At 35.4% G+C, this 14900-nt stretch overlaps 1 protein-coding gene across 7 annotated transcripts; it reads left to right on the top strand.

Annotated features, from left to right (window-relative positions):
• Window positions 1–299: 299 nt before the first annotated feature.
• On the top strand, window positions 300–14900 carry LOC137818802 (U11/U12 small nuclear ribonucleoprotein). 7 transcript variants are annotated; one of them, XR_011082145.2, is made up of 11 exons: window positions 322–589; window positions 717–1059; window positions 1163–1246; window positions 1814–1879; window positions 2320–2392; window positions 2872–3248; window positions 3495–3535; window positions 4065–4192; window positions 13092–13342; window positions 13463–13744; window positions 14356–14900. XR_011082145.2 is itself a non-coding variant. In XM_068622418.2 (9 exons), the coding sequence occupies exons 1-8, from the start codon at window positions 429–431 to the stop codon at window positions 4141–4143; spliced, it is 1224 nt and encodes a 407-aa protein (XP_068478519.1). In that variant the 5' UTR covers window positions 300–428; the 3' UTR covers window positions 4144–4192; window positions 14356–14900. The 7 variants fall into 7 exon arrangements, 4 of the variants coding, with proteins under 4 accessions (XP_068478519.1, XP_068478546.1, XP_090153474.1 ...); XR_011082143.2 differs by having other exon boundaries at window positions 13092–13744; XM_068622418.2 differs by lacking the exons at window positions 13092–13342; window positions 13463–13744 and having other exon boundaries at window positions 300–589.

The raw sequence follows: 14900 nt of genomic DNA, 5'->3' as shown, positions 1-14900 counted from the left end.
TTACACTCATCTTAAATTACACATTGACATTTATAGGATATTTATAGGATAAGTATAGGTGAAATATTTAATTTAAAAAATATTTATTGATTTTTTTACAATTTTAACAAATCTAACATAATTTTAAATAAGAAAAATACATAAATTTTTTAAATTTTTTTATTATAATTATAAAAATAAGCATATTTTTGAATGAGTCATAAAAAAAACATTTTTTTTATTTTAAAAAATTGAAATGTATATAAATATTTATATTTATTCTCTATAATATATAAATATGTTTATATATTTTAGAGATTGTGTGTTGTATAGTATGAATGTTATATGCTAGATAGTTTACAAATAATTGTTTAAGCTATTGCAATTTCAAATTCTTCTAGTTAGGTTATATATTTTGGGTTTTCTGAATCTATCACTACTTCGTAGGAATGAATCCGATTCCTTTTCAATCTGTAGCACCGCCACCTCCTCCTCCATGGTTTCCGATATTACCCTCGGAACCACCGAATTCGGCTTCCTTTTGGGAGAACAGAAATGTCAGCGATCGCCTCAGGGAATTGCGACACACTCTCAATCTCGCAAAGGCAATGTACGTGGCTCTTATTTTACACTGCTAAAATCTATTTCAGTTATGTTATGATTGTAAGCTATTATCATTGAATTTTTTTAGCATGCTATTTGATACTGTTGAATTAGTTGGGTGTTGTGTTGTGTAGGCAGAAGGAGCTAGAAATGTTGATGGTGGTAAAAGATGGTAAAGGGTCTTTAGAAGGTGTGAAACTTGTCACCAATGAACCTTGCCATTCTGGTTTTCTAAAATGTATAGAAGACAGAGGGGTTAGTGTAGAATCCCTAGAATCATTTGCTGTGGAAGCAGCAAATTCTTTGATGTCAAAGCTAAGAGCTCAGCTGGAGCCGTTCCGGTATGTTGCTGATGAGACAAGTCCATGGGAGGAGAAATCAGCTGTGGCTAGGCTTGCAAATAAAGTAAACAAGTCTAAACGGAATAAACTATGGAGGAAGAAAAAGAGGAAACGTGTTGCGGAGTTGATTGCAAAGGTTGTTCTGCTTTGGTTTGGATTTGTTAGGTTTTTACTTCCCCTTCATTGTAGCTGTTGTTAGAGACTGATTAATTAGTTGCTTTCTTTGTTGAAAAATCTAGGAGCATGAGAAATTTGAACAAATGGACAGAGAAGCCGATGATTGGATTGCTAGGGAAAAGGCCAAGGAAATTGCTAACAGCAAGGTATGGAAACTCTTTCAATCTATGCCTACTTTTATTTTGACTGAAGTTAGTAATTGTTTTTTACTCGAAACTGAATGAAATAGCATGCTAATATGATTTTAAATTTTAATTAGAGAGGGTTTTCAAAAAGATGTACGATTAGGATGGGTGCTTAAGGAAACATGAACTATTAGTTGATTATGGTAAAGTTCTCATACTTTATTATTATTATTATTATTATTATTATTATTATTATTATTATTATTATTCTGAATTATAGCGCACTCCCTGTTACTATACTGTTTATATGGCTATATACTTTCAGTTTCAGATTAAGAGTGGGGCTAAGTGAAAGGCATTCAGTTCATGGAATTTCAAATAACACATTTGTACATATTGGTTTAAACCAATGGGCCTATTTTTTGAGTTGTTTCAAACTCTTTGCTGCTATATTGTCTTTACTGTTCTCTGTGGAAAATTGGGAAGGGTAATATTGATTCATTGTTTTTTGGCAGTTGCTTATGGATATATTAGCAGTTACATTAGTTTGCGTTGCAAGTCTTATTCAGGAAGAATTTCTATTTACAGGTATTGAAGATGAAAGAAATTGCGAAGTCTAAAGCCAAAGAAGAGAAGAAGAAACTAGAGGCTGAGGTAACTTTCTTTTTTAACAAATGACGGGTAAACCATTGCCAATTTATCGTTGCTGTTAACTCTGAAGAACTTGGTCAAACATTCCATGCACTATAACATATGTTATGACTTTCACTTGCACAGGTTGCACTTATTAACTACCTAACTCATAATTTCCCCCTTTATTTTTCAGCTCAGTATGTTCCTTAGCTCCTCACCATCAAATTCGTTTTTTTTTGTCTTCTCTTTCTATTTTGTCATTTTGTGGCTGCCATGCCAAAGGGTTCATGGCTTGTTTTTGGTATGTGTCTCTTAAAAATTAAGCATATGCATGCTTTCATCCGTCTCTATGTTTATTTGCTGAACAAGAATCATGCCATTTATGTGTATCCTTCATCATTCCTCTTACTTTCCCATTGGGTGATAATTAATTGATTCTCTTACGTTACTTGATATCATAGCTTGAGCTGCTCTTGGTGGTGGAAAAGCTTCAGGAGTTGCGCTCCATAAGAATACAAAGGTTGAAAAAACAAGGTATATATAGAAAACCACTCAGCTTCTAGTTATCTGTGCTATAAACTTATGATTATTATAGTGTACATTATTACTTGGTCTCTTGTGACTGTGCTTGGGTTCTTTTTCTCCATCCTTGCTGCCATATATAACATTTGAACTTGTTATATTAATTTTCTTACCTCCACAGTACCAAATGCTGGTTTACGATTGATTGGTCATATTTATAAATCATGTGTGCCAGAGTTCAAGCTCTGGTATTTTAGCATTCTGATTCTGAATAGATAATTATTCACCTTATAAATGTATAATGAGAAATATATAATCAACACATTTGTTAATTATGAAACTATACATTCTTAATTTCGTAATATAATTGGAATGGTTTTAATTGTTTTTCTAATTGGAATCTTCAATATTCACATTTTTGTGCATGCAAGAGTTTGTAATATTCACATATTTAACGTTTAATTTGTTTATGGTTCTTTACAAATGGTCAGGCCATTTTCTCCCAGAGGAGGATGACAAGTTTCTTGATAGAGTTCAAGCTGCAGTGGAAGAAGAGGAGCGTGAAGCTTTGGCTGCACTTGAAGCAGATGCTGCTAAAGAAGCAATTGCAACTGCTGAGGAATCCAGGAAAGCTATTCAGAATCAAGGGAAACTGTCAAAAGGAAGCAATGATGATAGTGAAGTAAAGGATAACACAGAGCAAATAGATCCCAGTGTGACTGAAGAGGGATCTGGTGCATTTGATGAGAATAAATCCAGTAAAATAGGACAGATCAGTGGAGGAGCATATGATCCTTTGGCAAATTTACCCATTGAGTTCTACCATTATTATTATGGAAGCAACAATGATATGGGTACACTCATTGAGGTAAACTCAACTATTTTTGTTATTAAATTGTACATCTCTTCTGCACTTTTCTTTGTTTCCTTAGAATAAATACATAATTTGTCAACTTTCCTGTGTTTGAAAACTTCTAGTTTTACTTGATTGTTACACTAATAGCCTAATGATGCTACATGTTTTTCATTACCAGCTTATGTGTAATTCACTTGCTTGCTTTTTCATTATAACTTTTTGTTGTTAATGTTAAGGCTGCTATACAATCTCATGCAGGTTAGAAGAGGATGGGATGCCTATATCAGACCTGGAGGAAGGTAAGAAATAAGAATGATGAAACTTTTCTGCTTATGCTTAATTCTTTGAGTGGGGTGATCATTAAGGGATATTTTACTTATAGATCTAAATGCCCGATGTAATTTTTCATATAAATGTCTCATTGGTGAATATTTTACCTCATTGCTTAAGGGCATCCAAAGTTGCTTTCTAGTGAAATATTTTTCTGTTTTAGGCATATCTATGATTATATTTCAAAACTGAGTTAAGAGACAGAACATCGGGTGTTAAGTCCTTAAATTATATTCATGAGAAGTCAAGACTCTGACTAAAGTACCAGACTAACCACCTTTTATCACACTAATGATCTGTATGAACTATATTAGTATATCACACAATCTGTTCCACTGTTCTTACTTCACATGTTGGGTCTGTAGTTACGATTAAAATTTATTTTGATAGTTGCTTTCACTTATTTTGGTTAGTGTGTAACATGCATGCATCATAATCAATGAGTGTGAAAAATGTAAATCAATCATTTATCTTTTGATATTTTTTCCTTGCATCCAGCCGCATACCAGGGCATTGGGTTCAGCCTCCTCCTCCAGCTAATGAGATATGGGCATCTTACTTGGTGAGGCCTAAATGATTAGTTAACAAATCAACCGTTTTGCACAAAGATGCCGTACCCTCATATGGTAAGTTTTGAAGGTTTGAACTGTGTTCCTTGCCAACCTCAGCAATATGCTTTTGGCGGCATGTTTATATGCGTAATGCTCATCATGTACTCAGTTCAGATTTTGATAATCATTATTGTTAAATTTACATGAAGATAAAGGGAAAAAATTACCTTTACTCACTTTTTCTAAACAACTATAGTGATTTACATTAATATAAAAGTTGTACTAGACCCGTCTATTTATAGTCTGTTAGATATTATTAGATATAATTAGATATTATTTGATATTATGAGATATTATAGATATTGTTAGATATCTCATATTTATGTAATGGGCTTAGCCCATATGTTTCTTTTTCCTATATAAACATAACCCTATGTGTTCAATATACACAAGGGATTTACCCTATTCTTTCTTTTCCTTTAATATGGTATCAGAGCATAAGGTTAGAGTTTAGGGTTTAGGGTTCAATTTTTATTGGTGAATCCACTATTCACTGGAATTTTCCAGCCACCACCCCCACTGTCTCGCCGGACCTTCGCCGGACCTCCGCTGGACCTTCGCTGGACCTTCGCTGGAACTTCGCCGGAGACGCCGCCGGAATCTCGCCGGAATCGCTGTCGGAGCCTTCATCTTTGTTGCTCCCGCCAATTAACCGGTGACTGGATTTGTCCTTATCTTTTATGGCTTCTTCCGCTTCCGCTGCCACTATGGCTTCTTCTTCAGTCATTATGCCGGATTCATCTATTTATACTAATTACGTCAATGTTCATCTTTCCATTGACAAATTGGATGGAACCAATTATGACACTTGGGCATCAGATATTAAATTATGGCTTAAGAGTCAAGGTTATGTTGATCATCTTACTCATCCTACTCTTGCTGAAAATGAGGTTGTTCGTTGGTCGAAAATTGATGCTCAATTATGCATTGTTATCAAATCGACCATTCACTCATCTTTAAAACAATTTTTTCGTACCTATGAAACATGTTCAGAAGTTTGGGAACAAGCAAAATTATTATACACCAATGATACTCAACGTCTTTATGGTGTGTGTCAAAATCTTCTCACAATTGTTGCTCCCAAACGTCTTGATGGTACAATGGCAGAATATCTAGGTAAACTTCATGCTCTTCTTCATGATTTTAATGAGTTATTACCTCCTGCCTCTACTCCTTCTCAAGAACTAGAACAAAGATCCAAGTTCTTCATGTTATTGGGTTTACATGGTCTTCCTGATGATTATTCTCACGTTCGTGATCAAATTTTGGGATCTCCTATTGTGCCCAATTTTACTTCCACTTGTTCTATCCTTTTGCACGTGCCAGGTAAACACACCGCTGATATAACGTCTCATGTTGATGACTCTTCTGCTTTAGTATCTCAGCATAATGATCGTACTCGCCCTCACAAGCTGGGCAAAGGGCGTCACAAGTGTGACCATTGTGGCAAACTTGGCCACAAAATTGACAGATGTTATGCCTTACATGGTCGTCCTCCTAGATCTGTTGCGGTTGCTCAAATTGCCCCTGTGCAACCTTCTACCATGGACCATACTTCAATTGATACCCCAAGCCAGCCTGCTATTTTCAATGAATTTCTTAAATGGTATGAGGATCGTCAGAACCCTAGTTCCACGGCTTCTGTTGCACATTCAGGTACATCTTTTGTTGGCCTCACTCACTCCACTTCCCATGGCCCTTGGGTTCTAGATTCAGGTGCCACTGATCACATTATTGGTAATAAATCTTTTTTCTCTTCCCTATCTACTACGGGTTATTTACCTTCAGTTACCATGGCCAATGGATATAGGGTACCATCACATGGTGTTGGTACTATTAATCTTTTTTCATCTTTATCTATTGATAATGTTCTTTATGTCCCTGGGTCTCCATTTAACTTATTATCCATTAGTCGTCTCACTCGTTCCCTTGACTGTGTTATTTCTTTTACCAAAGATTCTGTTACTTTACAGGACCGGAGTTCGGGACGGATGATTGGCACCGGATGTGAGTCTCATGGACTTTATCAACTACAGATCTCTGCACATGTTGGCGCAATTATGGATTCTCCATCTCTCATTCATGCTCGGTTGGGTCATCCTAGTCTTGCCAAGATGCAACAGCTTGTTCCAAGTTTGTCTAATGTGTCTACTTTATCGTGTGAGTCGTGTCAGTTAGGGAAACACATTCGTAGTTCTTTTCCTCGTAGTGTCTCACAACGTGCTTCATCTCCTTTTGCCTTAGTTCACTCTGACATTTGGGGACCAAGTCGTATTAAGTCTAATTTAGGATTTCAGTATTTTGTTACTTTTATTGATGATTATTCAAGATGTACTTGGGTATTTTTAATGAAAAACCGTTCTGAGTTGTTTTCTATATTTCAAATATTTTACAATGAAATTAAAAATCAATTTGGAATTTCCATCCGAATTTTGCGCAGTGATAATGGACGTGAGTATCTTTCTCATTCTTTTAAAAATTTTATGGCTTCTCATGGTATTCTTCATCAAACTTCATGTGCTTATACACCTCAACAAAATGGGGTAGCTGAGCGCAAGAATAGACATCTTGTTGAAACAACTCGTACTATTTTAATCCATGGTGATGTTCCTCAGCGTTTTTGGGGTGATGCTGTTCTTAGTGCATGTTATCTCATTAATCGCATGCCATCTTCAGTTTTAGATAACAAAATTCCTCATTCTATTTTATTTCCACATGACCCTCTCCACTCTTTACCTCCCAAAGTTTTTGGGTCCACATGTTTTGTTCATAATTTTAGTCCTGGTCTTGATAAATTATCTCCTAAGTCACACAAATGTGTCTTTTTAGGGTTCACTAGATCACAAAAAGGATATAAATGTTTCTCACCGTCTTTAAACCGTTATTTTATTTCAGCAGATGTCACCTTCAGTGAATCTTCCCTTTACTTTAAGTCTTGTCCTTCTCCTTCAATTTCTTCATCTAATCAAGTTAATATTCCTCTTGTTGTGCCTAGTGCACCTAACAATTCACCACCGCCACCAACTCTTCAGGTGTATCGTCGTCGTCAACCGTCTCATCGTCCATCAGCAGACTCTATTCTGGTGCCAACACCTCATCCCCCTCCGGCTCCTATAGTTGAACCTCCGATTGTTGAACCTGATCTTCCTATTGCTATCCGTAAAGGTATACGTTCTACTCGTAATCCCTCTCCACATTATACTGCTTTGAGTTACCATAGACTATCTCAACCCTTTTATACCTGCCTTTCGTCTATTTCTTCTGTATCCATTCCAAAATCTGTAGGTGATGCCTTAGCCCATCCTGGTTGGCGTCAGGCCATGCTTGATGAAATGAATGCGCTTCAGAATAATGGAACTTGGGAACTTGTTCCTTTACCATCTAGGAAATCTGTTGTTGGTTGCAGGTGGATTTTTGCTATCAAAGTTGGTGCTGATGGTACTATTGATCGTCTCAAAGCTCGTCTTGTGGCTAAGGGTTATACCCAAATTTTTGGTTTAGACTATGGTGATACTTTTTCTCCAGTAGCAAAGATGGCCTCTGTTCGCTTATTCATAGCTATGGCTGCTCTTCAACAATGGCCTCTTTATCAACTGGATGTTAAAAATGCTTTTCTTAATGGGGATTTGCAGGAAGAAATTTATATGGAGCAACCTCCCGGTTTTGTTGCTCGGGGGAGTCTTCTGGATTGGTATGTCGTCTTCGCAAATCCTTATATGGCCTCAAGCAGTCTCCTAGGGCTTGGTTTGGAAAATTTAGCAATGTTGTTCAACAATTTGGTATGACTCGCAGTGAAGGCGATCATTCAGTTTTTTATCGTCACTCGAGTGCTGGGTGTATCTATCTTGTAGTATATGTTGATGACATTGTTCTTACAGGCAGTGATCACCATGGCATCTCACAAGTAAAACAACACCTTTGTCAACACTTTCAGACCAAAGATCTTGGCAAACTCAGATATTTCTTGGGAATTGAGGTAGCACAATCCAATACTGGTATTGTTATCTCTCAAAGAAAATACGCATTAGATATTTTGGAGGAAATTGGGTTGATGAATTCGAAATCTGTTGATACTCCCATGGATCCCAACGTCAAGCTTCTACCCAATCAGGGGGAGCCTCTTTCAGATCCTGAGAAGTACAGGAGATTAGTTGGAAGATTGAACTATCTCACTGTTACTCGTCCTGATATTTCCTTTGCAGTCAGTGTGGTGAGTCAATTTCTTAATTCTCCATGTGAAGATCATTGGAATGCAGTCATTCGTATAGTGAAGTACATTATAGGCTCTCCTGGAAAAGGTTTGTTATATGGTCATAATAACCATACTAAAGTCGTTTGTTATTCAGATGCTGATTGGGCAGGATCTCCATCTGATAGAAGGTCAACTTCTGGTTATTGTGTCTCCATTGGTGATAACTTGATCTCTTGGAAGAGCAAGAAACAAAGTGTTGTGGCAAGATCTAGTGCAGAAGCAGAATATAGAGCTATGGCCTCGGCTACTTGTGAGCTTATTTGGCTTAAACAGTTACTTAAAGAATTGCAATTTGGAGAGGTTACTCAAATGACACTGATATGTGATAATCAGGCTGCTCTTCATATTAGCTCAAATCCAGTTTTTCATGAAAGGACAAAACATATTGAGATTGATTGTCATTTCATTCGAGAAAAGATTATATCAGGAGATATCAAGACTGAGTTTGTTAATTCAAATAATCAATTAGCGGATATTTTTACTAAACCCTTACGAGGACCTAGGATTGATTACATTTGTAACAAGCTGGGTACATATGATCTATATGCACCAGCTTGAGGGGGAGTGTTAGATATTATTAGATATAATTAGATATTATTTGATATTATGAGATATTATAGATATTGTTAGATATCTCATATTTATGTAATGGGCTTAGCCCATATGTTTCTTTTTCCTATATAAACATAACCCTATGTGTTCAATATACACAAGGGATTTACCCTATTCTTTCTTTTCCTTTAATATAGTCAAATAGAATTTTATTGTTAAAACGTGATTATATGCTTTCAGAATCCTTCTTAAATATTAGTTACAATCTAACCGTGAGGTGAAGTGGAAGTCCTAGATGGAAAACTTTTGTTTGGTAGAGTTGAAACGTATTGAAAATAGAGGTTCAGAAAAGAGCGTTGGATTGTTGAAATTCGGCTGGTTTGGTTGTGAAGAAATTGTGAGCAAAGAAATATAAAGTAGGTGGGTCTCACATTAAAATAAATGAGTAAAGTACTTAATGGGTCCTGAAACTTATAGACACTTGTTGATTAGTTCCTTATTTTTTTGCACAAGTCCTTGAAAAATTTTCAAGTATCATTTTAGTCCTTCTGTTTAGTAGGACTATTAACATAAGTTCAAATCATTAAGCATCATAGTGACACCTTTTTCACTCCTAGATGACTCTTATTTGTCAGGTACAATGTAGAGTAGACTTTTCAACTCCAATGGAAGTTCAAATATTGATGCTTTTGTTGGAAAAGTACTTGACCAACTGCTGAGTGTTGTGGAAATGAAAAAGGACAGTGAAGTTCAGATCCACCATCAAAGAATTGCAATCCACCATTGAAATAATAGAATCAACGACTAGGTAGATTGTATTAACAAGCAATTTTGTTGGATAACCAAATGGCAGAAATAACCTCAAAAGGTGTTGTCTCGGGTGGCTAATTTATAAATTCACTGGCAACTCTAATCATATGAAATGGGATATGCATTTGATATAAAGCGAAAAATTCAAGTGTTTTGAACGTGAGAACATGTATCAATAGGCCCATCTGCACTAATGATAGACGACCTGGAACTTTGTAAGTGCATGAGCAAAATATCAATCAAATTAGTTTGTTTCAAGGTAATAGGTAGACGGCTAGGTGTGAAAAAAAAGTTAGGTTAGAGATCCACCAAGAGGTGGGTTGTTAGTTGTGTCTCCTTTCTTGTTGATACCAAATGACAAAAGTCAAGAACTTAGGGTTGTTGCTCTACACATCTATGTTGATTGTTATGTTTTTATTTGGGCAACTACATGCAACCAGTGTTGTCAAGATCGCGATCTAGATCGTTGATCTTTCAATCTTTTGAGAAGAAAATGAGTCGGATCGAGGGTGGATCGGAATTTGTCCGGATCGGAGTGATTCGGCGATTCATGGGTTGGATCAGACAATCTCTGTGGCCTCCACGATACATGACTCGACCCATTAAAAAAAATTGAAAACCCATAATCCTAATTTCATAACCTCTGCAGCTAACGACTTCGGTCTCGTTGTCGCTCGTGCCTCCGTTCGCGTCGTCGTATCACTGCTTGCGCTATCGCTCACGCACGCAATTCGTCGCCACTCGCGCCTCCGTTTGCGTGCTAGCATGGACTTCAAAGGATGTGAGAGCATGTATATCAGTGTCGGAAGAGGTTAAAAAATCAATGTTGGATATTGTTGTTATTCCGCAACAAAATTTGTTAAAGAAATCAATCTCTAGAGAAGAGAGTAATGTGGGTTATTCAGAAAATGCTACAAAAAGACCAAGTGAAGAAGAGATTGAGCACTCATCAAATATTTTCAACAAAAGGGGAACTCAAAGTACTATAAGAAGAATGACAAAGAGGGCATGTTAAGAGATTGCTCGGTTTTTCTACAATAATGTTATTCCTTTTAATGTAGCAAAGAGTGAGGAGATGCTTGAATTAGATGGTAGACATGGTCCCGGATTAAAGCCAACATCATATAATGAAATAAAAGTGAAATATTTGAAGCAACAGGTTGAGGAGACAAATCTGATTCTAAAAGAACATAAAGTTTTTTGGAAAAAATTGGATGTACAATAATGACAGATGAATGGACCGATAGGAAGAAGAAGACTATATTTAATTTTTTAGTAAATAGTCCAAGGGAAACTGTTGTTTTGAAGTCTATTGATGCATTTGATATATGTAAGACAATTGAAAAGATCTTCAAAATGATGGATGTAATTTACCTATATTTGATTTCTAAATTAGAAATATATACTTGTTTTGGAGATTAATTTATTTATTTTTATCTTATTTAGCTACACTCTCCTTTGGAAAATCATTGAACAAAGATGGGACAACCAATTGCATAGGTCGTTGCATGCTGCACGATATTATCTTAATCCCATGTTACACTATCATCTTGACTTAAAGTTGATTATGAGATGAAATGTGGAATGTATGACTGTTTAGAATAGTTGATGGGAAACATTGATGAGATGAGTAAAATTGATGTTCAATTTGAGATGAGTAAAATTCATATTTACTCTTGAAACTCTCAATTTGGGCATCAATCTTACTTATCTCATTAATGTCTCCTCCCATCCTTTTTAAACAATCATACATTCTCGTTTCACCTCATAATCAACTTTAAATTCCGGATGATAATGCAATATGGGATTAAGATAATAGCGTGTAATGGCTTATGCAATTGGTTGTCCCATCTTTTATCAATGATTTCCCAAAGGGGTGTAACTAAGTAAGATAAAAGTAAATAAATTAATCTAAAAAACAAAGTTTATATTTCTAAAAAAGATTAGACATGAAATAAAAGTGAAAGGTAATTAGTTATTTACCTTTTACTAACTCCATTGAAGAGACTTTGTATCTTCTCTTTATCAAGGTCCATCTCTTCATAAATAAATTTCATGGCTGGTTTTTCATTTGAATCCACCATGCGCAACACCTTAATTAGGGGAAGAGCACCCCTCATACAATTCAAAATATTTGTGAAGAATCCCTTATCCAATACTAAATTTCCAATAAGTCTTCCATCTTTAGTTTTTACAAACTGACTAGATTGTCACTCCTTAGATGTAAACATCCTAATAAGTGATTTCTTATTCTCATTTAAACATCCCAAAGTTAAATAAGAAATGACAAAACGAGTATTAGTTGGTCTTATCAAATTTATCCATTCAGTATGTTTGTGCAACAAGCAAATAAGACTAGTTCTTAAATATATGTAGGTTGTGATTTTCTTACCATTAGATATGGTCTCTTGATGGAGAGCATTTTCTTTTCAAAATCTTCTAATATTAAATCAATGCAATGTGTTGCACATGGTGTCCAGTACAATTTTTTTCTCTTTTGCATTAAGAGATCTCTTGCTTTGTAATTTGTTGCATTATTAGTTACAATTTGGATGATATTATCTCCCAACCTTTTCAACAACATCATCCATCAGCTTTTTTTTCAGTTGTCTTGGATATGTCAAAAGCATCAATCGCTTCAAAAAACATTTCCCTTTGGACTATTTACAAGAAAATTAACTATGGTTTTTCTTTACTTATCATTTTATCCATCTGTCATTATTGTGCTGCCAGTTTTTTTCCAAAATAATATATGTTCTTCCAATATTTGATTGGTCTTTTCAACCTGTTGCTTCAAATATTTCACCTTGAATTCATGGTATGATGGTAGCTTAAATTCGGGACCATGTTTGGAAATCATGTCAACCATTTTACTGGACTTTTCACTCCTTACTACATTAAATGGAATAACATTTTTGTAGAAAAATAAAGCAATTTTTTGACATGTATCTTCCCTCTCACTCTTCTTGAAGATGGAAATTATAGTACTTTGAGTTCCCCTTCTCTTGAAGATGATTCATCCCACTCTCTTCTTGAGTTGATCTTTTTCTAAAATTTTCATAATCACCCACATTACTATCCAAGTCTTCTCTGAACATAAATTTCTTGATTAAATTAAAACAGTACACAACATTAATTTTTTAACTTCTTCCAGAACGGCAAGACGTGCTCCAACATCCTTTGAAGTGCTTGCAAGATGTGTTTTAGTTTGTAGATACCACCAGTTAAAACCTTCTCACAATATTTACATTTCAAGTTTCTTGATTTTCCATCAATAAAAACACAAATGATTCCATGTAGGGTCTTGTATTGTCATCGTCTGAAGCCATTATAAAAGGCACAAACACTACTTCTGAGTAACGCTATCTCGGAGAAGAAAAGAATGAGAACCGTGACTCATGGAGAATGAAAGAAGAGGAGAACGTGAGCAGTTGTTGTGGCGAACAATAGTAATGGAGAATGCAACTATGAGTGCTGGCAGAGAACCTAAGCGTGACAGCGGTGCCGGTGGAGAACGTGGGTTCTACGATGTTTGTTTTCTCTCTTTAGGGGTTTGTGACTTTCACCCTATTCTTTCCTGCTTCACTCACATATATGCTTTTGGGCTGCATTGGGCCTTAAAATGGTCGTGCTAGGTCCAATAAATTTTGACCTAAAACATGTCGTGCTAGGTTATGTTGCGGATTGACGACGCCTTCTGATGCACCGAGTCGCGCAGTGTCGTGGTGCGATCCTCTCCGATGCCGATTCGTTGGTCGAGTCATCTTGGTTTGGCTTCCATACTCATTGCCTCGTGCAAGTTCGCTAGTTTACTCGCAATTTTGACTACATTGATCACAATGGTGGGAATCATATGGTGATGAACATCCAGAACTACAAAGATTTGCAATTAGAGTACTGAGTTTGACTTGTAGTTCATCTGGTTGCGAGCGTAATTGGAGTGTTTTTGAAAGGTAAGAATTTAAATTATTGAAAGTGATTATATAATTATTTTTTAGATGATCATATGGTGTTAACTAGTTTTATAATTATTTTTGTCCACACTAAGAAAATAAATCGTTTACACCAAATGACCATGAATGATGTGGTGTTTGTGATGACTAATTCAAGATTGATGAAGAAGAAAGATGTTAGAAAAATAAAAGACTATAATATTAGTGATCTGGCTTCTGATGATGAATAGAATGTGGAGGAAAATGGAACATTAGATGGTTTAGATGAAGATATATTACTTGAAGTAGGAGAAGATGATGCTAGTAGAGGTGTTGTTGCTCCATCCATTAATGATTCAGAGGTTCCTCCAATTGATAATGAAAATGTAGATTATTTGGAGGAGGAAGATGATTATCCTATGATTAATGTGAATTTTTTTCTTTGATAGTTTATTTGTATTAAACATTATCTTGAATCTACTTTTAATTATGTTATGTATTTGGACCATTTTATGTATTATAAATCTATGTTTAATTATGTTATGTATTTGGACCATTTCATGAATTACGAATCTATTTTTAATTATGTTATGTATAGTAGTAACTTAAATAGTAACTCTTTCGAATCTCAGGTTACGAGTTTTCATACTCTTTCTGATCCGCTTCCGAATTACAAGTTTAACAACATTGCATGCAACACTGGAGCTACATAGCCCTAGTTAAGTTAAAAACCAAATATTGATGCTCTATAGTTGATGAAGGATATTCTTAATAAGCAATGGGTTATATGCTAAGAGTTGCATTATGGTTGCTGCATGATGTTCATTTGAGGGAGGTGAAGTTCAGGTTGAAGTTGCTGAAGAACTATCGGAAAACAAGGTTTGTGGAAGTCAATGTTGGCAAAAAAGTTTTGTTCTGATGAAGAGAAGGCAAAGGTATGAATTCTCACAATTAAGAGTCACCTTGGAATCAAACATCCTCCATCATGATTTATGATTAGAACTGTTAGACCCATAGATGGATTGACCCTTTCATGTAACTCATTAATAGTGTCAATTGCCAATATTTGTTTTAGTACATTCTTTTTTAGACTTCAAACATCAGATCAAACATACAATATAAATTATTACTTGTGAATTAATACTCTTACTATGATAATTGATTGTGTTTCATCTTT

The sequence above is a fragment of the Phaseolus vulgaris genome, chromosome 11, assembly GCF_051622355.1.
Source record: "Phaseolus vulgaris cultivar YP4 chromosome 11, ASM5162235v1, whole genome shotgun sequence".
Taxonomy (NCBI): domain Eukaryota; kingdom Viridiplantae; phylum Streptophyta; class Magnoliopsida; order Fabales; family Fabaceae; genus Phaseolus; species Phaseolus vulgaris.
This window is presented reverse-complemented; position numbering and strand designations above follow the sequence as displayed.